Below are 24,947 nucleotides of genomic sequence, written 5' to 3'. Positions count from 1 at the left end.
CTCAGATTATGAAAGAGAACCAAACCAGCACAGAGCGTTTGCACTATGCAGTTGATTACTACAATTCTTAAAAGCCGCCTGTTGCTGGCACCAGTTGCATAAAACGCCTTCATACTGCTTAGGGGAGAAGAAAAAAAACAAAACAACAACGGGCCGACTTCAGCGCGGCGGTGGTTTGGCAACAAGCTCCACGCCGAGGTGCGGAACTTAAGGCCGGGCTGTACGCCGTGCTGCGGGTGGAAATCCGGGCTCCGCGCCACTTCTGTTCCGGGCCGCGCCCCGCGGCCACAGCAGACGGGGCGGACCCGCGGCCGCCCCCACCCTCTCTGGGCGCGTCCTGGCGGCGGCGGGCGGCCACGTTGACAGGGCGGGCGGCAGGCGGTGCTGGCGGCGGGAGCGGGGTGTGGGCGCGCTCGTGCGGGCGCTGTCAGGGTAAACATGTCTTCGCCTCCCAAAGAGAAAGCCGAGACCCGGGCCGGACACCCTCCTGCTGGTACTGCCGCCGGGTCCCGTCTCTCCGCTCTTTTTCTTATGGCCTTCGGGGCGGGCCTTGGGGAGGGCCGGGGCGGCGGCGGTGGAAGAACGGAGAGGCCCCGAGGGGCGCGCCGCGCCCGGCTACGGGGCAACACCCGCCCGGGGCTGGGCACAGGTGGCCTCTCCAGTGCCTCGGCCCAGCGGGCTCTCCGCAGCGGGGGGTGGGAGGGAGGGAGGGAGGGAGGCGGCTGATCGGCCCGCCGCGAAGGGCTCCGGCGCCACGTAGCCGCGTAGCGAAGTCCGCAGGCAGGAGGTTCAAGGCTGAACCTGTTGGCGCTCTGTGTTTGCCTATGGAGAAGGTCGCCAGCTTGCCGGCCTCCGGCCCCTGCTGTGCCCTAGGACGTGGAAGCGTGCGTGTGCCCTATCCAGGTCTCAGACAGCAGCTTGCCATCCCTCCCCGAGCCGTTCGCTGGCTTTCTGGCAGCTTTCCTTCCTCAGCGACAGAGGCTGCTGTTCCCCTGTGCCTTCCTCTTATTCATTCTTTCCCAAAAAGCTCTCTGCTTGCACATGCTTTCAGGCCTGGTTGCTGCTGCTTTTGACACTTTTAGGTTCTGACCTGGGTGCTCATCTGTGAGTGTGTGTTGTCCTTGAAAGGTGAAGAAGGTCTGGGAGCAGCCCCAGGGCTGACAGAGGTGCCCTGCCTGCACGGGGGGGGGGGGGGGGACGGATGGACGGACGGATGGACAAGCAGCCTGAGATAATAACAGCATGTTCTGCCATCTGCATGGCCCTGCATGCCAAGTGGAAACACAAACCAGGAGCTCTGTTTGCTCCTTATGTCCTTTTTTTTGTGTGTGTGTGTACAGTGGTTCTGGTACTGCGTTAGGTTGAGGGGATTGAAGCCATGCAGTAGTGAGCTTTAGTTCTAGAGATGAGTAGGGAAGGAGGCAGAATAAGACACTCACTGGCTTAGGCTGTTCTGGCAGTTTCCACCCAGTGCTGCTTGCTCAGTGTGGAGCAGTGGTGGGGCTCAGGCTGAGCTGAGTCACAGCTTTGGTGTTGCATAGATCCACCACCAGCCATGGACGGGAGCTCCTGTGTGCAGTGGGGGCCCATTTCTCGTAGTGTTGTTCTTTCACACACTGCTCATTTTTCTTCTTGACTACAGTATTTTTAAAACGCGAATTTCAGTCATTCCTCCACAGGCTTTTCTTACATCTTCCAATGTTTCCTAGTGGAATAGTTTTTCAGGTGTTTCAGTCAAAAATGCTGAAATTCATCAGAGTTCACAGAATGATAGAAAGGTGTGGGGTGGAAGGAACCTTAAAGCTCATCCTGCCCTAGCCCCCTGCTGGGAGTACAGTTTATATCCACCAGATCAGGCTGTCCAGGGTCCCATCCAACCTGGCCTTGAACACCTCCATGGCTAGTTAGATCTCATGGTGAGCTCCTTCAGGCAACAGAAGCCATTGCTCTTGAAATTTGGTCTCCTTGAGGTGATGTAAATGAATGTTTGCTTCAGGATAAAAGAAATACTGAAATGTTAGATTGGTGCAACAAGAAGACACACCTAACCAAAAAGCAAAAAGGGGAGAAAGGAAGACTGGTAGACATTTCCAGCTAGCTGCCTTGTAGTTGAACTTTTTTGTATTGTTGCTTATTTGATGGTTTTGTTTCAAAGCCTGTGTTCTCAACCAATGGTTTGTTACTTAAAAAATCTCCATAGGCCTGCTTAAAAATGAACGATGCACAATTCAAAACCGTAATTGGAATACAACAGGTTTTCCTTGCTGCCAGAGTGTTTCAGTATTTTCTCCCTTTGTAAGATGTGCATCCACATATGAGCTGAAGGACTTGTTCAGCTGTTTACCGTTTAATATCTTCAGCAACCCTGAGGGTGTCCTGTGAGTGTGCACCGATTCAGCTTTGGAAGGGGAATGCCAAGTCTGTCTGTGAGATGAGGAAAACGGATGTTTTACAGAATCTTTGAGTCATCCCAGGAAAGGGATGGTTCTGAACTAATTGTCAGAGGAGAGTGCTTCTGATGTGTTGTCCTTTGAATGCTTTGAAAATCCACAATGAACATGCTGACTAATGGCAGTTTATATTTACTATAGAGGCTGAAGCTAGGTTTTAATCCTCTATCCCAAGCTGTTTTAGATCCTTGAATAATAATGTGATGCCATCTGTTTGCACAGAGGTTTTAATAAGTCAGGAATGCTTCAGAAATAAAAAAATAAAAATGAAAGAATAACCTGTAGGCAGTTTGAATAGTGTTCTTAAATAAATAGGCTAGTTCTTAGCCAAGCAAAGCTGTAAACAGGAGAACTTCATTGACTAACAGCTTGAAAGCTGTGGGTTTGCTGCCTATGGTTGTATCTGTAATCAATACCACTGAGTATGAATAACATGGATAAAAGTTAGGAAAGATTTGGATCATGAAATTGAAGCTGAATTGACAAACTGATTATATTTCATGTGCACTGTGAGCCCTCGCTGCCTGTACGCAGTCTGCTAGCTTCCTCTCTGCATTGATCTTTTCCCATAGGTAAAACAAAAAAGACAGGAAAAACACTTGAAAAAAGAAAGGATAATGAAATAGAAACCTTAAGACCTCAGGTTGGTAACAGGGTATACAAAGTGGCTTTGAACTCCTTTCTGAAACTTAATAAAGCTTAAGTTGAGGCCCTCATATATATCTGTCAGTAAAATCAATGCGTCTGTAATACAATGCTGTGTAGGTTTGTATGGCTTGCAGCAGCTGAAAAAAGGGTGTAATTATGCTTTTAGCTGTTCATTTCTTCCAGTAACTACTCTGTATGTGTAAAGCAAGGTGATTGTGGTAATAGTTTATTTATGAAGCTTTACAATGGATTCATGAAAATAGTGATGTGCTTTAGTTCGGCAGTAGAACAAATAGCTCTAAGTCAGGATTTCTATGAAATGAGGGCATATAAAAACTCTTACTTCCACTGTTTTGTCAGATGCTAATGTTTGTTCCCTTAAGCATGCAAAAGGGCTTGTTTAAGGTTTCTCTTGGTCTTGGGTTTTCATACATCTTACAGTAACAGCTTCCATTACACTTGATGTGGTTCATGAGAAACAAATTACTAGTATTTAGCGCTACACTCAAGGTGAACAGGAAGGAGCTGAAGGTCTTGGCTAAGCTGTTGATTTCTAGAGGCTCTGAATGGGATTATTTCACCTGAACCAGAAGGTGTGCCCAGGGAGGGCTGCCCTAGGCCATGAAGCTACACTCTGCCTGTCTGAATGAGCAGTGGTCAGAGCAGTCATTCAGTTGCAATGTTTCTGCAGGTGCCTGGTGCTTTCTGTTCTGGTGTGATTTATTTTGGAAGTCGGGAGTGCGGCAGTGGGAGGGAAGGTTAAATAAGAATGCTTACTGATTCCAGGTCACCTTGAATATGAAACAGGTTGCTTAGTGCATTTCTGGGAGTAGCCGTACCCATAAGAAGAACGCAGGCTTCATTCATAGGATAAACAAGGCAGTCCTGTCTGCAGCTCAGAGCAAACCAACTAATAACTAAAAACTCTCTCTTATCCAGTAACTGGACAAACAGACCTTTCTGCTGTTGTTCCCAGAGTTTGCTGGGAGGTGAGCCCCTCTTCATTTCATGCTGTGGAAGATGGTGGTACCTCCTCAGCTCCACAGCAGCCATTCCCTAGTCCCCTGCCCTCACAGGGCCCAATGCCAGCAGCACTGCAGACTGCGGTTTGCAGAATTACCCGTCTCAGTACGGGAAGTGTTTTGTTCCTGATCCCAGGGCAATTGCTGGTACCTTCCTGTTTGGGGCATGTATTCTTAGCAATGTTCTGGAAGGTGGTTTCTCAGTTGTTTAAGTCCTTTTTCTGCTCTATGAAGAATCTGAGCTCATATTCTCTTAAGAATAGTTTTTAACTGACGAAATCATTGTAGAAAGTGTTTGACCAGCCATTGTATTAAAGTCTAGGCAAGTAGGAAATAGAATGAATCCTCTTAATCCAAGAAAATCTCCCAAATGGAGTATTTTTCCTTCAAGTTGGGGCATATTATCATTTCTTCTCTGTTCACACTGCTGTGTTGCTGGGTTGAAATCTTTTGAAAAGGGAGATGAATTGTGGTGTGGAGATATTCTTTCTCAAGTCTTTTGAAACTAGTTTAGGTATTACTGTGTTGTATCATGGCTGGCATAGATGTAGCTCAGCTGTATGTACAGGAGGCTGGGGTCAGTGTTTCACTTTTGCTTTCAGAAATTCAAATTATAACTACCTGCAGAAGGATCTGAATATGTTAGCTGTATATCCTTGCCAATGTCAGCTAAAAGAAAACAAGTGGCTGCCAGACTGATGATATATAATGGAAGAGGAGAGGTGTTTTAGACCAGCTAAATCCTTGGGTGTTGTTTCACCTGGTTCTCTATTAGATGGTGAAAAGCTGCAGTGTGGGAACATTGTCCAGAAATGCTGTTTGTGACCTGGCAAATGGGTGATAGCATCCTCTACAAAAAAGAATTTGAAATGGAGTTAAGAGGGTCTGATTATGCAGTGAGACTAGGTTTAAAAGTTACTGTTAAAAAATAATGAAGGTAAAGCAAAATGAGTGCTGCAAGTAAGGATTTTAGGCTTTCAGAAATGCCGTGGTGTCAGCAATTTAGCTGGTGGGTCTTGCTCTTATTCTAGCTTGTAGACTTTGATTAACTAAGTTAAATCAAGATGTTAGAGCAAGATAATGCTTGATAACACTCAGTGTTTACTTTTATGAATAGACTTGAGTTTGTAAGGAGATTGCATCTAGAAAAAATCCAGAGGATTTTTTATTTCTGTTCCATATTTAACACTATGTGTATTTGTTACCTAATCTTTCTGTTGTTCCCTGTCTCACGTGAAACATGTCTCACATGTTAAAATATTTTAGTTTCATTCTGGAGACAACACAAAAATGGTGAATATGCTGTGTATTTTGTTATTGCACGATAATGGACACAGTTTTGAAGGTTTGTAAAAGGTACTTTATTTTTCTGTTGGTTGCTAGTCTTTAATATCATTTATCAAATCAAAATCTTTCAAATATTACATGAAACTTAGAGATCCGTTTAACAAATCTGAGGACCTAACATGCACGTTTTCTTGGGGGTGGTTACTCTCTTTGCCTTCCCCAGTGTAGGCTGTAAAACTTAAATGCAGCAGCGTGTTTCATTGCTGCTCTGAAGATCTAAGTTAAGAGCTTGCCCTGTTCCTAGTCTGAAGAGATTTGCACTGAAGCACTGAGCCTTAGTCTCTGTGAGGTGGGTAGCAAGGGGCTTCAGAAGTCCCAGCCTGCCCTAACCATGGCAGCAAGCTGCTTCAGTTCCCTTCAAGTCACCCACACATGTGCCCTGGCACTGCTCACACGGTGTGCCATCTCTGAAGCTGCCTATGGACCTTCCACTTGTGTAAACAAGGAGCACAAACTAGCCTGTCCGTAGGTTTTTTTTTTTTTTGTTGACTGCTGAAGTGCTTTTCTGATGTGGTTACTGATTGGAATGGAACTCTTCCAGTTTGTTGTGATGCATCCTCTTATATCCAAGCAAAGATGCAGGTTGGGCAGAGAATGGCTTGAGAGCAACCCTGTGGAGAAGGATTGGGGCTGTCAGTTGATGAAAGATTCAGCATGAGCCAGCACTGTGTGCTTGCAGCCCAGAAGGCCAACTGTATCCTGGGTTACATCAAGGGAGGTATGACCAGCATGTCAGGGGAGGCGATTCTGCCCTTTTGCTCTGCTCTCATCAGACACCACCTGGAGTACTGTGTCCAGTTCTGGAGACACCAGCGCAAGAAGGACATGGAGCTGCTGGAGTAGTTCCAGAGAAGGGCCACAAAGCTGATCAGAGGTGCTGGAGCACCTCCCCTGCAGGGATGGGCTGAGAGAGCTGGGGCTCTTCAGAAGAGAAGGCCCCGAGAGACCTTATAGGGGCTTTTCAGTTCCTGAAGGGAACTGTTCCTGTAGGGAAGCTGAGGAGAGATTTTTTGTAAGAGCATGTAGCAAAAGGATGAGGGGAAATGATTTTAAACTGGAAGAGGGTAGATTTATACTAGATATCAGGAAGAAATTCTTTACTGTGAGGGTAGTGAGTCACTGGAGCAGGTTGCCCAGTGAGGTGGTGGATGCCCCCTCCCTGGAAGTACTCAAGGCCTGGATGGGGCTTTGAGCAACCTGGTCTAGAGGGAACTATAGCAGGGGGTTGGGAACTAGATGATCTCAAAGGTTCCTTCCAACCTACAGTATTAAAACAGAAAGTCCATCAGAAGAACCCAGCCTGTTGCTCTCCTTAGTTGCTGTAGTGTTACAGTCTGGATTTAGATCTTATTTCATATTTCACATGGGTAGGAGAAGATGTGAATGTAACTGGATTTGCTTTCACTTCTCGATCCGTATTTCAAAAGGATGCATTTCATGATTATGTCATTTCTAAAACATGACAAGGATTTGAAATGTGGTAATGATGGTCTTGCAAAGTAAAAAGCTCTATTTTTAATGCAAATTGAGTCTTCCTAAAACTTGCTTTTTACTATACTGTTTATGATATTTTAATAAATATTACCACTATAATATTTGTGTTGTGTTTCTCACTTAAAGTGACAAATGAGGTTCTTCTGCCCATCTTGTTTTGTGGGTGCATTTAAAGTTTGTGACCTTTTGGATACTATTATGCAAGCCATTGCCTCAATTTCTTCTGAGTGCTACAAGTTAAGAGGTAGGAGAAGAGTTAAAACAGACTTGAATATTCTGAAACAGTGTTGGAAGCAGGTGGTGAAATGAAATGCTCTTCTCAGGATGAGCAAAGATGGCATGATGTGAATGAGAATGACAGATGCAGTCCTGAAGTAGATGTTTCTCAGATTTGCCTCTATTAAAGAGTTTGGGCCCCTTTTTCAGACAGTGGTTGTTATGTTACTCTGCAAAATACTGTGTGTGGAGAGGTCATCAATAAAGCATTTGTTATTCACTTGTGCTGATTTAAGTGAGGTTTTGTCTTTCTCATTTCTGTTCCAGTTAAAGCGGGTGGGATGCGGATTGTGCAGAAACACCCACACAGTTCTGATACCAAAGAAGAAAAAGATAAGGATGATCAAGACTGGGAAACCAGCAGGTGAGTGTTCTGGTTTTGTGAATAAGCTGAGCTAATTTCCATTGCCTTGAACATTATCAGCAGTTTGTTTTACTTCTAGATAGCAAAGCAATGGTACAGTTGTTTTCATATTATAAAATTGATTTTAAGCAAGCAAGTTATGTGCTCTGTGAAGGGAATTGGAAATTCTGGCATTTTTTCCACACTGAGCCTCCATTAAATGAGCAGGTAAGAGAAGGTTAGAGGGAAATAAAACACAGCAGTTTAAGTAAGATATCATCTTTCCTGAAAGTCTCTGAACATCATTTCAGGCTGTGCAGAAACAGAAGCTGGGCACATTTGGACACAAGCTTTAGTTGTCAGTCTCCATATGAGATTGTCTTGCTGTGTGCTAGTGGAGTCCTTTTGCTGTTCAATTTTTACTTCTTTCTCTGTAAAGCATTTGGCAATATGGTGTCAAGGCAAGTAAGAATGAAGTTATTAACATGAGCCACTTTAGGTGGGCGTTCTGCTGTTTTTGTGGTGGAGGATACCAAGACAGACAGCTGTTATGTGATAAATCTGCTTAAAATGCTAAGTGACTGCTGTGTAGAAATGAAAGCAGGAGAGTTTCAGTGAACTAAGCTGTATGTTCAGAATATTCATACAAATGCTTCCTAATTTTTTTGCTGCTTTCTTTGGCTTGCTCTTTTTTTGTTTTTTGTAGCCAGCACTGTATTTACCTAGAACTCTTACGTACTAGTTATAATTTTGCATTGCTTTGTCCTTACAATTTGCTCGTAGTAAAAAATAAAATGAGAGTGCTATTCTTGTACTTTAGTGAGACTGACTTAAGTAATGTTTATTTAACATCTAAAACAATGGTAAGAAAAAATAAGCCTTGCAAAAGTGTCTGAATAAAAACTAACTACTGTTGGAAAACTGTTCCGAGTCACACTTTGCATTGGAAAGAAACAGTGCTCTTATGAGGAGAGAGTGATTTTAACTGATGTTTTCAAATGAAAGGTTGGAAAACTAAAGTTTCTGCTATTTCTTTTCTAACCAAATTAGTCACCTTGTTCTTCTTTTTAATGGAGCATAAGTTGGAGCAGAGTCTGTGTTGCAGTTAAATTTTGTCCAAAGGAAGGAATCACGTTTCGTGGCTAATTTAAACTTTGCTTGGGCTTACATGCTTTTGTTTATCCTGTGTGTTACACCTCCTGTTTCTTCTATTTCCTTGGCATGTCAACATCACAGTGTAGAAATCTCAATAGGGTCCAAATGACAAGGCTTTTATTCACTGATCTAAACCTCTGGTATAGTTTAGTTATCTGCTTTATTTGTTTCTTCATACAGGATTGTCATTTTCCCCTGTGAGTCAAATAGTGTAGGGAGAAGTTTAAGTTTTACCTTGGTATTTGTGGCTGTGTCTGCTTCAGCAAGTATCATGGCATGATAGGAGAAAATCTGTAGGTGGAAAAATTGCTGAAGACTTAATGTTCACACTGTGTGTGCGTTCTGGAGACTAGATTGTTTGGTACTTTAGACTGAATGACCAATAAAAGCTGGCATGTGTTAGGTGCGTCCTTGAAGTACATATTCCAGTTTAGTTTTGTCTGTGAAGAGTCCAGGTTGGGCGCCCGTAGATAATCCACAATGCGAAGAAAAGTGAGGGCAGAAGAATGATTAGCAGATTGGGAGGGCAGGTCACCTCCTGATCTTAGTTAAGATGCTGACGTTAATTACGTTAATATTGTAAAGCAGATCCAGGATCAATTTTTACTCTTAAAGAAGAGTAGAAGGTGTGATATCTTCTGTACCTACTTCATTAACTAGAATTTAGTTAGCCGTTGCACCTCATGAAATCCATTGCCTTAGCAACTTGATCAATTTATTGTCAAAATATGCACTTAGAGCTTGCTCTTTGCTTTGCTTTTGTTTTAGACCATCTGTTATCTGTCTTTCAGGCTCTTGTGCATACTTATTCTTGAGCATGTTTTTTAATACAAATAACATTGGTTGGAATTTCTTTTAAGTCTTCCTGTGAAGGAAAGCGGCAGGATGAATATAAGGAGCATACCTAGGTGGAAACCAGCATGGATTATAGCATTTTGAGTTTCCTAGCAGAACAGGGAAACCTCTCTCTATGAGGGTAAAGAGTTTAATGTGCCTATTTTAGGTTCCTGCAGGAATACATCTGCAGCTGATGGCTATACATTCTGTAAATGTAAGCAAGAGGTTATTTAGCTATAGACAGGATAAGCAAGTTCCACAGGTCATAGTACATAAAGCTGTCAGAATTAAATGAACGTGCCTTGCAGCATAACTGCTTTCCTTCTGGAAGGTGCGGTCCTTAATTCTGTGCCTCTGCATCCGGTGGTCCATTGTGATGTTCCAAAACGTTTGTATTTCTAATGCCAATGGAGAGAGGTTTATCAGCTGTGGTAGAAGAAGCCATTAATGTTCTGTTGTGGTTGCTCTGGCATCCGTATAGTTTTTGTCAAGAGATGTAAAAGTGTTTCTTCACTAAAAAGATGTTTTTAACTCTCTACTGTTAAATTTTCAGTCCTTGCCATTTTAGGACAGCCGTTTTAAGGCAGTATTGTTGATATGATGCAATTTCTACTCCATGTTGCATTCAGAGTCAAAAAAAAACAAACCACAAAAAAAACAAACGTTGAAGCAGTTCTTAGCAGGTGTTACCAGCAGCTCACAATGATTTAAGAGAAAATAATAAAACAAAGAATAATAGTGTGTATGCTCACAGGGAGGCTACAGTGATCTTAGCAGTTATTTTAATCTCATTGTAGGTTTACTTAGGACAGACTAGTGGAACTGGCAGTAAGTTGTGGCAGGGGATTTCAAGTTCTCTTAGAATACCCTGGGAGCTTTTGAGAATGTGCCCTTCCCAAGACTGCACATCAGCATGGAAGTCTAAATGGTTGTTTAACAAAAATAAAACCAAAAATACATTGAGCTAGAGTTTGTAGAAGTGCTTGTGGCTTTGCAGAGGTTAACATTGTTTTTGTAGTGTGCTTGAAGGATAAGGCATTAGGTTAGTATTTCTAGAGTTAGTGTAAATGAAGCTGATAGAGGTAACTGAGGTAATTAATGGTACAGTGACAAAACTACCTATAGAATGACATTCACCAGGTGTATCTTTGATATTTCTTTTACTTAGTTCAATACCTTGCAGTCCAATTACTGTAATTTAGTTTCCAAAATACTTTATTCAGTCCTGCTTCCTACAGTAACAGTAGGAAGCATTCATATTTATTATTTTGGACTTAAATTCACAGTTAGGAGGACAGCTTCTTAAGTGCTACATTCTTCTCTTTTATGTAAATGATATTTTTCTTAACACATTTTCCCACCCCATTTTTCATCTTCTGTCCTAATCTTTCGCACGGAACATTTATGATTAACAGATGCTCAAGCCTAATGAAGTTGAGCTATGCATAATTTAATTACATAAACAAAAGTAGTATTAGCAGTTTTCAAGCAACTGTTTCTGGAGAATAACTTTTCCTGATGATCAGTCATGCAGAGAAGTAACAAGATACTGCTGTGACCTGTGTTGAATCTTATCAAATGCATATATTGTTACAGATTTAGCTGTAACTACCTGCCAACAGTTTATGGGTGGCTTTGTGAGGGGCCCCACGAACCCATGAGCTGGGAAAAGGGAAAGGGGGAAAAGGTTAGGAAGATGGGCCTAAAAACAAAACAGTGGCAGTGATCTGAGGAGAAACAAACTCATTTACTAGAGAAGATAAAAGAAATGCAAGATAACACACTGTAACACACTGTAATTGGAATTGAAGCTAATAAATAAAATGAGTGTCCAAAAACCAAAGGCTCTAGTGCTGAAGGTGAGATGTCCAGCCAGAATGAGCAGAAAGGTGAAAAAGAGGGACCTCTCATGATGTGCAAATAGTTCTGTCTTTCCATCTGAGCAGAAAATGGAAACAGAACATGTAAAGTCCTCTGGAGCATGTAGTATGTAGTTCTTGTCTTCTGAGAACCGGGAACCTGGAACTATGGGCAATCCACAGAACTAGAGCGTTAACTCTTTAACTCCCAGTGCACTGCATGATGTTATGATGTGAAATACCAATAACAAAAAACCATAAAACAATGACACTATCTAAAATAGTGTATGTAATACTGATTTTTAAATGCAGAACTTCTGTAAAGCAGGAAAAGTGTTTGTGAATATCTTTGTTTAAGTGAAAACATCGGTATGTGAATAGAAAGGAAGAGAAGCTAGACAAGATTATTGATGATACATTCTCATGCAGGAAGATGCTTCCAGTATTCCTCGATGCTTGAAAGTGCAAGTCGATAAAACCATCAAAGTGCTTCTTATTTTGTTGTATAAGTAACTCTTTTTGTATTCCAAGTATTCTGTGCATGTTGAAAAGAACTAAGAAAAGATCTGATATTCCACCCCTCAAAGTGAATAGTAGATATACCATCCGCCTCAGTGAGAACCTTGTTCAGTCTCAAAGAAACATATGTTGTCTTACGAAATTCACTGGAATGCTGAGTTGATTTGTCAGCCAAGCTGGTGTAAGAAGAAGATTGTAAAAGAATGAGTCTGTGTGATGTATTCATATGTATTTTGTGTGGTGAAGGAAGTGAGAAAGCTTAGTCATATGTGAGAGTAAAATGAATGTGAAGGGAAGTAGTATCTTGAGTGACAGAGTTCATGTAGCATGACGTTCCGTGTCTGTACAAAATGTAAGATCTAAGATAATAACTTCAGCAGTTATTTTACATTGTATTTTTCTCTTGGTATCCTAATGCAATGCATGAGGTAAAGGTCCCTATGCTAGCTTGAAGGTAGAAAATAGCGCTGAAAGAGGGTGTTACGTGGGTGTTATAATGCATAAAAATCTCCAAATCCAAACAGTATAATCGAATGATTTTCATTATGCCAACTAAGCCCAAATTGTTATTACTTAAGTATTCAGCAACTCTGAGATCCTTTCTAAAGCTAACAATCTGAATTCCTATTAGAAAAAGCTGTCAAAGAACCAGATGCTACTCGTTTATTTAGAATCAAAAACCTGTGTTTGAAGTGAAGCCACCATGAGCTAAAAATGAGTAGGAGGTGTGTGAGATTGACACCACGTGTGCCTAGAGGGGATCTAGTTTTCTCAAGTAGCACCTTCATTTCCCTTGTTGTTGGGTTTTTGGTTTTTTTTTTTCAGCCTCAACTGTGTTAGAGTCTGAAGCAGCTTAGTATGAAACTAAACTGTAGAATTATCTTTTTTTTGAATTGTCTTTGGGACAAACAGGAAGGGATTTCATGCAGCTGGTCCCAGGACCCTTGTAGTAGAAACTAGAGACACATGAAAAACAAAGACAACACTAAAACATTTGTTACGTTATTATCAGAGTTTTATTTAGTCTGCTGTAGCAGTTGGGAGAGCTCTTCCATTGTAGCAGATTACTTGCTTAGAAAGCATTCAGTGCAGTAGATTTGCTGCCCTCTGATTTATTGCAACATTTCAGTGATTGCAGCTTGGTTGAAGGCATCCTGTTAAATAAACTGCAATTAGCAAAAAAAGAAAAAACAACTTCAGCAAGAGTTGCACCAATCTCAGTTCTGATGGGTTTGGGTTTCTCTGGGACTTCCTGGGAATTCCTTAGAATGTGTTTAACACTGTGTATGTATAGGGCTGGGGCTGCTAATGCATTCATGTAGGAGCTGCTTTTCTTGCTGCAGCATACAACGAAATGCCAGGGTTTACATGCTGGGAGTTTTCTTTAACATGAAACAGGATATAATTTTTTTTTTCCTTCTTAGACTTCTTTAGCTTTAATTACCAAGGATTGCTTCCTGGAGATCAGTTTTGGCATAGCAATATTTGGTTTAGTACATTAAATCTCCTATTTAGATTTGCTTCCATTACCTTTAATCTGCAGCATAAATTTTGTAATTCAGTGTTCTTCAGGCTACAGTCACCTGCATAAGTGCAAACTGAGCTTTTGTAGCAGATAAGAGTGAAAATAGTCATTGAAGCAAAGAGAAGAAGGACTTGATTGACATGTTTTTATTTCCTTTTTTTTTTTTTTTAAGATATGAGTTGCACTGTTAGTTGATGATTCATGATCTGCCAAATCTAACTTGGCTTAAAGAGCAAAAAAAACCAATCCAATACTATGTTTTAGCTTTCAAAATATGTAAAGGGAAGGAAATGTAAGAGTGGCTGAAGCAAAAAAGGGTACCTCGAGTCTGGCATGGATTTTGTACAGATCTTTATCTTTTTCTCTCCCAGGTGAAGAGTGAGGAAAGCAACCTGGTAAATACAGCTTAAAGACTTAGTTACATGTTAGTCTAACAAGCATAGTCTTTGCAAATAAATCCTGCAGTGAAACTGGTCAGTCTATAGATTATTGTGAATAAAAGGATGTTTTTGATTTAGAAGCTTTATTTGCTTCTGTTTATCCTTCATGTACTTTGTCTTCCTTAATGTAAATTATTGGAATAGATGAATACCAATGTATACATAGAAACCTGAAAATCTTTATGAAGAAAACAGTGCTGTGATTCAGTGTCTGATACTTGATGTTCATGACTTTTCCTACTCAGTAGTGAGCTTCTCTTGCCCCCTTACTGCACTCCTGGTGCGATAATTCCTATTTAGGATGCAAGTCTGTGGTCCATCTGCTGCTAAGCTGGGGGTTAGGGAAATGTTCTTCACTGGTGGGTGGTTGGGGAAGAGATACTTGAAAGCACTTAAATTGATAGGTCAGGGTGCAGCAAGGTGATGGCACTTGGAACAGAAGATCAGACCAGTCACTTTCATGTTCCTTGCAATCTTAATTGTTCTGTAATACTACAAAATAAAAGTGATATCATAGAGATTATCAGTAAATCAGGTAGAGGGGAGATGTGAGATGCTTTTATTTTCTCTCTTTTGTAACATAAGACTGGAATATCCAGTGAAAATACAAGGTAATAGAAGGAAATATTGAACATGTGGCCTTTCTTAGATGAGCCAGTGGCTCTCTGAACAGTGGCTCTCTTGATCTGTCTGTGTAGAGAATTTTTTATGATCATATATCACAGCAGTGTGAAAATCTAATAAGGATTCCTTTAATTGCACTGTAGACTGTATTGCCTCACACACTGAAACGCTTCCGAGAGGCTGGCAGTCTGGCTGCTGTCTGAAATATTCATGTGGTTCTTGGCCATCTTTGCTAGATTCCTGTCTCTGGCATGATAGTAAGGTTGAGTTAGAAACTATGCTGTGAACAGAGTAAGACAACTGGTAAAATGCTTAAATCTCTCTGTTCTGTAGCAATAGCTCTGATACTGTTAGAAACTTCACCATGGAGCCCTGCTCATAAGCTAACACAATTTAGTGCTAGCTAACAGATAAAATGAATCAAATGTAGGCTACAGCCAGAATGTGAATTAACCTCTTTCTCTTCCACCAGCAAGGAAGTTGTTACCGATGTTATTGGAATAGAGTTTGAGCCCTGTGTTTACTCTCCAGGACAACAGGGAAGCTGGTCTAAGTCTTCTGAAATCACAAATTATAGAATGGTTTGGGTTAGAAGAGTCAAGGTTCAAGGATTATCAGGTTCCAACACCCCTGCCACAGGCAAGGATGCTGGCCATTTGATCAAGTACAAAATGTAGTACAGATGATAATAGTAACCCTCCAAGTCTACCTTATAACTTTCTTGAGGAGAAAAGCTTCGAGTCTTAGGACAGGACAAAGCTGACTATTTTCCTTCTCTCATGTTTCCGATGTGAATAATCCTTTTTCTCTGAGCCTGATGGTAAGTTAGAAACTGCAACAGCTGTGTTAATTTATGGTCTCATAACAGTAAACAAAAGCTGTATATATGCTTAGTTCTATCAGCAGCCTCTGAAAAACAATTGTCATGAGATACTGTTGGATTGCGTTCCCACCTGTCTGGTCATTAAAGCATTACTTGCAATTCTTCTGCCTCAAGAGCCATTTTATATTTTAGTCACAGGTATCTGCAGTGACTGCTGTTCTGTGTAATTTATTAACATGTTCCATGAAGGGCTAAGCCTCGTGTTAAGCACAGTAAGCTATCTTCAACTAGGCCTGGTGAAAGGAGACCCCTACCCTACAAGGCAGTCAGAATGATGTTATAGGTAAGCTGAGGTACAGAGGTCCTATTTCAGATTATTCTCTTCCTCTCTATGTCTGGGTTTAAACTTAGGATCATTGCTCCCCAGTGCAGGGTTATCACTGCGGAGGTACAAATGTCTCTCCTTTGCTGCTGTGTGCTCCATAAGGGACCATGGGGAAGTTGAATCCAGTGCAGAGCTGTACAACTTACTTAGGAAATAAACTTCTGTATCTTCAATACAGCAGTGTTCAGTGCAGATCTCTGGTAGTTCTTCCTTAAGTTCATGAACCAGATGCGGGTTTTTGGTTTTCATTGCCAAGTTGAGAATAGTTTTATTGTTTGTTACCTGGCATGCAGAAAGCATAGCTGCTGAACTTGAGATTCCTGTATAAAATGTCCTATAAGAGCGCTTTGAGGAAGTTGTGACAATCTCTGATGTATGCTATGTCTGTTAAATAGAGAAAGATCAACTTTGCAAGATACTCTGGAACTTTCTGTCTAAGAGCATACGAACTGAGCTAAGGTTGATTATATCTACAGGGAGTACTTTAGTTATGTTGTTTTCTAATAGGTGTGGAAAAATTTCAGGCAACTGGATAGCTTAAAATATTTTTAAATGACCAAGCAAAAAACTGTGTGATATCAGCACATTTGACTCAGAAACTTGATGTCATTGCAAGCAAGAACTTTGCAGGGTTTAAAAATCTTACAATAGCAGTACATAGATAGTATCATTTATCTGTCAGCTGACTTCTTAAAAATAAATAAATAAAAGCGCTTCCATCTGATGCAGGAAAAAGAAACTTCCTTATCAGATTCTTATATAATTTGCTTGCTGTTGTATATCTGACACCTTTTCCTGAGGCGAGATGAGTTTGTGAATGTGAGGGAACGCTGGCTGATACTGAATTAAAAAGAAGAAATCTTCAAGGCTAATTTTGCTGGCATTTCTTTTTTTTTTTTTTTTTCTTCCTTTCTCCTTTAGATATGTAAAGACTTCTGTCCTTGAATGTCCTCTGTTTCCGGTAGCTAAAGAGACCCTGCCCTCACAGTGTTACTTTGGTTATTGTTCTTTTCCATTGCAGCTCCTTTGTAGACCTCATTTGCAAAAGAGATGAGGGCATGGACAGATGAAGAATCTGAGGATAAGCAGTGAAGTATACAGGATACTGTGTTTATTAAATATCAGTTCCTCAGAGTATACTGTCATCCTCGTTTAGCAGAAGAATGTAAGAGGGGTTCAATATTCAATATGTGTTCTTATACCTTATTAGCTGCTACATTAGTGAATGATAGAAATACTTATGTCAAGATCTTGTGTTTTCTTCTTTAGGGAAGGAGGGAGGTCTTCATTCTGTGTACTGACAGAGGATAAGGTAGAGGTTTGCTGTGTTCATAGTAAGAATGACAGGAGGAACAGAATCACCTAGCAAGCAGGAAGAGGCTATTGCAAAAACCGTGCACTGGATGAAGGAGGTGTTTTGAAAGAGATGTGTTTTAGTTAACACATGTTCTTTCATCAAGAAACTGCCTGTCAGGTTTAATTTGAAATGAATTTAATTGTTAGTCTGACAGCTTGATGTTCTGGGAAATGCAATAAGGATATTGGTACTAAAATTATTTTCAGCTCTATTCTCTAGCCATTGTTGGACTTAATGAGAAAAGAAGAGCTAAAACATGCATGTTTTTAGGAACTAGTTGTTATAAATTATGCTTGTGTAGAAGAAATGTACAATTTTGTGCTCTTTTAATCAAATACTTTAAAAGCTGTTTCATAATCTTTACTAACACAGGCATATAAAGATACTGCTAGTTCTGGTGACTTGTTAGTATGTTTATTCCTATGTTTTTGGTCCGGTTGATATTTTCTTTCCCTCTGTGGTGTATCTGGGACAGCGAGCAATCTGAATTCCCTGAACTATCAATATTTAGAACTAAAGCATTAATTTGCATTTTTGGTCATAAGAGATTTCATTTGAATCACTTGAACTTTAAAGAACTAATTGCAGTTGGATTTAAAAGGACAGCAAGGTCATTTTCTCTGATCAAAGCAAAGGCTGCAAAGTACTGTTTGGCAACTGGCACAGTTAAAATTGGAACCAATTGTCTGAATGATCAAAGTTGTATTGTTACTATTTCACACTAGCCCATTTTGGCAGTACCTTTCAGGCAGTCATAGCACGCACTTAGTTCTGTCCAAAAAGAAAAGAAGCTTGCCAAACACTGCTATGAGACTAGCTTTGTAATTAGAAATACAATGCTTTCTGGGAAAGGTAAGACTTCTGCATTAAGCACTGTCTTTATAGACAGCTGCTTTTACTTTTGCCACCACTTTTTCATCTTTGCTTTGTTCCAGCACTATAGATTTTCTGAAGAAGTGTTATACTCTTATCAACTGCTGCCTTGTGATAGTGGGCAAAACTGTACAACAGTACCAGAAAGATTTCTAGCAAAACTTTAAAGTTGTCATATTTAAAGTAGGCATTTCTTTCTTCCTGAATAATTATTTTTTCCTCTTCACAATCTGCCAACAGAGTGGTACTAGTTATTGGCAGCAGAGAAACATGCTGTTTCCTGAAGATCCATTTTGATTCTACAGCAAGAATTAAATAAGTAGAAGATCCTGGCTGCAGAAATACATAGCAAATAGTGTCTCTAAGCAGTAATTTATCAGTACTGTTTAATAAGGAGAAGAATTAAAGGTCCTGAGGGGATGAGTATCTTTCTAGGACAGAAGTGAGATTCAGGGTACGTGGAAGAAGAGATTGTAATTGTCTGAAAAGATAATGGGAAGGCAGAGCTGTGCATGTATAAGAGACCTGAACTGCACTAGGTAAGACAGAGAATGAAGTAAGAGGCCTGCTGAGATTTATATGGAACTAGATAGAAAGAAGGAACTGAAGGAGGATTTAAAGCAGAGTGGCAGAAGAATTCAAACCTGAAGAACAGAAAGGAGCAGAGAAAGGCATGTTTGCTTGTGATTGTGTTGTTGCTTTGTGGCCAGGAATAAGATACAAAATACTAGCAGTGCCCTTATCTCATACACTTGCTGGCCAGAGCAAAGAATGACAGCTTATTGCTACTATCACTTTCCCTTCTGGTGAATTTAAGAATCTAAAAATGCTCATCATTGTGACGGTGTCGTGTGATCAAATCTGTTTTTTCCAGTTTTCTTCTTATTTGGAGAAAACTTGGAGAAAATTCATTTCATACAAACGTACCATCTAAAGACCTGTACTCAACCTTCCAGCCCTGTGAAAGGTAAACTGTAGCAAATTACAAACACAAGCCAGAGTCTGGATCATGTAGTAATTCAGGTTCAAGAAGTCCTCAAGATTTCTAGAATAGCCTCAGAGCAGAGTCAACTGTGATGACCAGAATACTCAGGCCTTTATCTTGGTCTTGAAATCCTCCAAAGATGGAGGCCACAGAATTGGTTGTCCTCTAGGTAAGAATATTTCTCCTAATAGCTAGTGTCAACCATCCTTGTTCCAGTTTATGCTTATTTTCTCTTATCTTGCCACCATATACCACTGTTTAGAGCCTGACTTCATCTAAGATGTCAGAAGACAGCCTCCTTTGTGTGTAGTGGCAGGCTCTTGGCCCAAAGCCGTCTTTCCTGCAGTCTGAACAAAACCAGTTAGCTCGTGCCTTTTCTCACAGGTTGAGTGGTCTGGCACCCTGATCATCTAGGTGGTTCCACTAAGTTCACTCTACTGTATTGATGTCCTGTGTGGGAGGCACAGAACTGGATGCCATATTCCAGATGTGATCCAGTCAGCCCTCAGCAGAGGAAGATAATTTCCCACACAGTCTGCACATCCTTGTGTACTGCTAGGGAACTCTACTGGTTCACGTTCAGTTTGCTGTTCACCAGGACTCTGGGAGGAAAAATATAGGATATTAGCTATAAAACTGTGATTTCTTCTTCATTAAGTACAACCTGCATTTCATCACTTGGTGTGCTCTGTTTTAGGTTTCTCTCCAGTTTAGCTTCAGGTGTCTTTTCCTCTCTTACAAATCCCAGACTTTTTTTTTGTTTGTTTGTGTTTTGTTTTGTTTTCATCTGTTCCTGCCTGACCTGTCAAGTTCATATTTTCTGCACTTAGACCTCTTGGGATTTGTCTCTGTAAGGGTATATAGTAGAGACATCACAGAGAAGCAGTGATAATAAAGCGTGGCTGGTGTATTATGTTGTTTTGGGAGGATATTGCAGTCTGTTGAAGATGTAGGAAGTCCCATTTAGCCCATGAAGTTTTGAGGACTCCTGTACAGGGTGAACTGTATTTGCTGTGCTTTAGTGCGTGCCTAGAAGATACATGCAAGCACAGATGCTTTCAAAGAGTAATTTACAAGCACAGATAAAATATCTCATTGGTTGCTCACTTAGCACTGGGAAATTTAGATGAGTTTTTGGGCTTGAAATATTCAGACTTGTCACACGCCTGAAAATTCTTCCTAGTCTTGCCTTGTCTGTGTCCTTTGTCCATCATGGGACAGATGTTATCGGCTGTCACCTTCAGGACCCCTCACGTGTTTTTGCCTTCTCAAAACACTGAAGGGAAAATTCTTGACAAAGGAGCATTAGCTGAGGCTCTCTTCTAAGCAGGGCTACATCTTTTTTTTTTTTTTTTTTTTTTTTAAATCATCTTCTCCTGTGAGAAGGATTCTACCTACAAGAGGGCAGGTAGCCTTTTTGCTGTGTAGGAAGTCGAGCCCTGGTGGGAACTGTCTCAGTTCTTCTGTCAGTCATGCATGAATATTTCAGGAAGCATCAGGATGAATTTTTTAAAACTAAGAGGTAATATGCTCTGACTTCTGTACAGCTAGAGGTGTTCCAGTGAGTAATTTCATGTGAATCCCACTGTGTGACTGTTGTGCACTTCAAGGTCCTTACCTTTTTATCTTTTGCTTTCCATTACTTGATGAATTCCAAGAACCATGTGTTTGCAGAAAACAATCCTCAGCTGAATTTGTACTGATTTTGAAATATTTGGGAAAAAAAACAGAGGTAGTTTATAATGTGTGAGTTGTTTTGTTTTAAATTAAATTTGGAGTGTAGTTAACATTGAGAATGTAAGATTATCATCTCTCTGTTGAAACTAAGCAGTTGGGCGGCTTAGAGAGCATTTCCTGCAATGGTTAAGGGATTCATCTCGCTGACAAAGGCATCATCTTGGAAGATGTTCTCAAAGAGAAAGTTGGGTGCACTGAGTGACCTTATTGTGCTGAACAGCAGTGTGGAAATAGGTGGCCAGGGAGTCTGGGTTTTATACGTGAAGATTGAACCAAGAGGAATGAGGCTGGTCCCTGAATAGCATTTTGGTTCTTCAGAGTTGATAACTGATCTTTTAGTATTGATACACAGCCTAGTTCTGAGAAACGAGGAAATAAATGATCTCTTAAGGCTGACCTGTGTGTGTAGTATTCTTGCCAACTTCTCCTCTGCATCCCAGTAGGAAGCAGTTTACACTATTAAAATATTAGTGGACAGAGGGACTGTGATTTACAGGCTTCGTTATTGTCACTTAAGATTGTATAATGCCTTCCAGTGGCAGTTGTGTAGGTGAGCTTTCCATACAGCTGTTAACATGATGAAAATGATTCTTGATTGAAACAACTAATAATTTTAGATTCTATGAAAAAATTCAATAGTTGATTTTGTTGTACAGCCTGTCATTTGACCTTCTTAGGGTCTGCAGACATATCTCAAGACTGATACAGAGTTTGAATGTTGTGGTGCTGTTTTTTGTTGTGGTTTTATTTTTTTAAATTCCTTATTGGTTTAACTTTTTAATTCTTGCTACGCTCTTTCCCCATTGGGAAAGAATATCCTTCACAAGTACATACTGGCAGGACAGTCAGTCCCAGGCTGAACCTTACCTGATGATCAGGCTAGTGTTGGTCAATCTATGAAACTTAACAGAGGCAGTGGGAACGGACTGAAACATAGGCAGTTCTGTCTAAACATCGGGAGGTATTTCTTTGTTCAGGTGACATAGCAGTGGCACAGGTTTCCCAAGAGCAGCTGTGAAGTCTCCTCTTTTTAGATCTTTAAAAGCTGCCTAGATACAATCCTCGACAAACAGCTCTGAGTTGTCTCTGCTTGAGCAGCAGTTTGGACTAGATGGCCTCTAGAGGTCCTTTCCAACTTCATTCCTTCTGTAATTCTGTAATTGATTCCTCTATAGTCACAACCCTGTAATTTTGTTTTTATTCTTTCAGCATTGTTTGTCTCTCAGATTTGGTGGTTCTTCTAGCTCTCAAAAATAGGCAGAATCATTGAAGACAGTTTTACTTTATGAACTGTGTAAATAGTATGTATGCTTATATCATTTAAAGGGATAATATAATCCAAGAGAGCAGTTTTAAAGCAATCCGAAGTGTGGTGGACTTTAGTAAGAGTGATCTGAGAAGAAGCACTTGTCCTCTTTGTTGTTGTCTGGGAGGAGACACCTAAGCAGCAACCTGTTGGTCAGGGTGGCCCTGCAGAGTTGCGTAGCCTTTTCAGGGTGAAACCTTGTGTATGCATCCTCAGAATATCCCTAATTAGGCTACTGGGACCATTGGAAGCCACTTGTTGATTATCTCCACAACCATGCTGGTCCGAATTGTCTGATTTAATTTCTGATCAACAGGAGTGCTGGTGTAAATGGGTGTGTTCACAAAATAGATGTGTGTGCAGTGACGTGCTCCTAAAAGCAAGTAAAATGCAGTGATCTTCCAAGTGAAGCTGCAAATTGCCATGGGCATTTGAACCTCTAGAGATGTTCTGCCCTGAGCACTGAACCGTGCAACTCCGTAGTGATGGGTCTGTTATCTGTAACTTGCTATCTATTGGCATAGCTGGCAGAGCCACAGCTGACAGTGAGGCAAGGCACTAGGGAAGATGGGAGAAGGGGTGAGGTCGCGTGAACACTAGAGTATGAGTTGGCCTCTGCTTTTGTTGTCCATTCTGTGCTTAAGGTTGTGATCTCTTGGGCTTTCAAGTCTGTATTTTGCACAGTGGTGCATTTCCTTATCGCAGCCAAATTATTCATAGAAAAGTAATGTTTAGCAGTAGCAAAACAGCTTACATGGACTAGAAACAAAACCAAGGTCAAGTACATAGTTGTGGACAATCAGCTCTTTTGCTTTGCTGTCGTTAATCTGCTCGTTCTTGCACAACTTCTGTTCATGTTATTCTCAAGGGTTATGTGCTTCTCTGATAGTGGTTATTCAGGCTAAGTTGCACATTCTACTGAAAATTCAGAAGTGGTTTCTTGGGGGCAAGTACCCTACTTGATTGAGATCCTTCACAGTTTTCAGAGGTAGTGTTTCTATTTAAATTAAGTGAAATTGTGAATACCTAATCCATTTGGAAACTATGGCAGGTTGTAGTAATGCAGTAAACCCAGATTCCAAGTCCAAGTTTAGAAACTGCTTTTGAAACTGCCACATTGTGTGTGCACTGAGATATTGAATAGGTAAGTATTCACTAAATATTCCAGGATACTTAAATACTGCTAATTTACAGCTTTACATTTCTACATTAGTATATTGATCTTGTACAAAACCCAACCTACCTGAAATAGTTGAGTCTTGTCATCATGAAGTCTTCCAGAAGTTCTCAGTATGCATGTTGGCTGAAAGATAAGAAATAGTCACACCTGCCAGCCTGGTGCAAGTTCTTAATTGATTTGTTCCTCAAGATTACCATACCTAAAAGAAATGGTAATAACAGGTGGTCAAATTGCTTGATATGTCAAATGTTAATGAAATAGCATTAAGTGAAATCAATACGAGAGTCTTTGGGCATTGATCAGTTGCTGAGAAGGTTATCAGAGCTGCTTGCTCTCATACATGAGATATTACCTTGCAGAGGGATCTGAACTTGTGCCCAGGTGTATTTTCCAAATTACTGAGGCTAAAGGTAGATTGAACTTCCTGCTTTCGTGTTCCTGGCAGAAATAGCATCAAATATGTATTTGTTCCCTTGTATATTGGCGAATACGGCACTGGATTTTAATGTGCTGTGTGTACCTGGCTATGAGACACTGGTTGGCTTCCCTTCTGTCACTTGCTAACAGACAGTGTTGTTGGAATGAACTTCCTTTTTGATTTTTGTCCTCTGCTATCCTTGTAAGAGATCTCTGCGACCTATCTGGAGGTAAGGCAGTTTAATTATTACCTGTGGGATGCTAGTCCTCACTTCTTACATTTAGGATTTCCAGTCTCTTGTTGCAGAGCTCACCAATCCTGTTATTTTGCTTCAGTGATCCTGTTGCAATCAGTTGTGCTCTGCAACAGCAGCCTGTTAAATGGTTTCCCAGTTGTTTCCTAACAGGCACATATGAGCCTGCAGGTTTCAGGTGTTGTAACAAGATCTGCTTTCTGTGAATATTTCTTCCTGCCTTGTCACTTACGTTGTAACAGGCACTTATCCTTCCGCCACTTCCTAAAAAATTATTTTTGATACTTTTTCAGCACTGCTCCAAAGAATACGACTTTCCCTCCTGTCTCACCACTTTTTTTTTTTCCCTTTTATTCCTTTCCCTTTTCCCCAGTTTGCTTCTCTCTTCTTGCCTCTACAGTTGCCTATTCTGTACTAATACCCACTGCTTTATAAATAAACAATATGAGCTATCTGGTCTTTGGGAAGAATGGGCTTGGCTCTTTTTATTTCTACCCACAAACGGTGAGCACTTTTCTGAGCTGTGGATTGTGCTTGTATCCCCTTAGTGTTGCACTGTTCAATGCTGTTCTTTGCAGCTGAGTTTCATCAGTAAAGGAAAAAAAAAAAAAAAAGCAAAACAACTTTCTTTTCTTGCTTAAAGCTCTTTTATAGTTTTTTACTTCCCTTGATGTGTTACAGTAATGAATGAGAATCACTGCTGTAAGATTTGTGGATATTTCTTTCTTTGCAACTGGGAGTATCTAGACGAGATCTCTCTGATAGACAAAAACAAAATTAAGCTTCAGTTTGCAGCTGGCCATTATGTAGCAGCAATAGCACTGCTGTCATCTAGGTGCCTAGGGTATGTCTCAATGGACTCCTTCTCTATGAAGACTTTAAATAGATACGACAGGAGCCCAATACCCTCCTGTCAATTTTAATGTCATAGCAGCAAGAATTCAGAGCAAGTGTGCACAAGAGAGGTCTGTCATCTCTTTTGAATGTGCGGGTTAATAATAGGAATGCCACATTGGTTAATAGACAATTTTGCCATAAATACTGACATTGAATATTAGAAAGTGATTTGGTCTTTTGTTAAATTAAGGATT

General features: G+C 40.6%; 1 protein-coding gene across 1 annotated transcript in view; it reads left to right on the top strand.

The window, feature by feature from the left end:
* Positions 1-438: 438 nt before the first annotated feature.
* The window catches only part of DAP (death associated protein), a gene marked incomplete at both ends in the record, with an annotated part of 37,650 nt that continues 13,141 nt past the window's right edge, over positions 439-24,947 (top strand). Inside the window, 2 exons of the mRNA XM_079533602.1 lie at positions 439-493; positions 7,505-7,601. Of these exons, the coding sequence (XP_079389728.1) occupies positions 439-493; positions 7,505-7,601 (152 nt within the window). The remainder of the gene's footprint in view (positions 494-7,504; positions 7,602-24,947) is intronic.

Source organism: Tetrao urogallus, assembly GCF_951394365.1.
Source record: "Tetrao urogallus genome assembly, chromosome: 3".
NCBI lineage: Eukaryota > Metazoa > Chordata > Aves > Galliformes > Phasianidae > Tetrao > Tetrao urogallus.
Note: the sequence above shows the minus strand (reverse complement) of the source record. Positions and strands in the feature narration are given on the sequence as shown.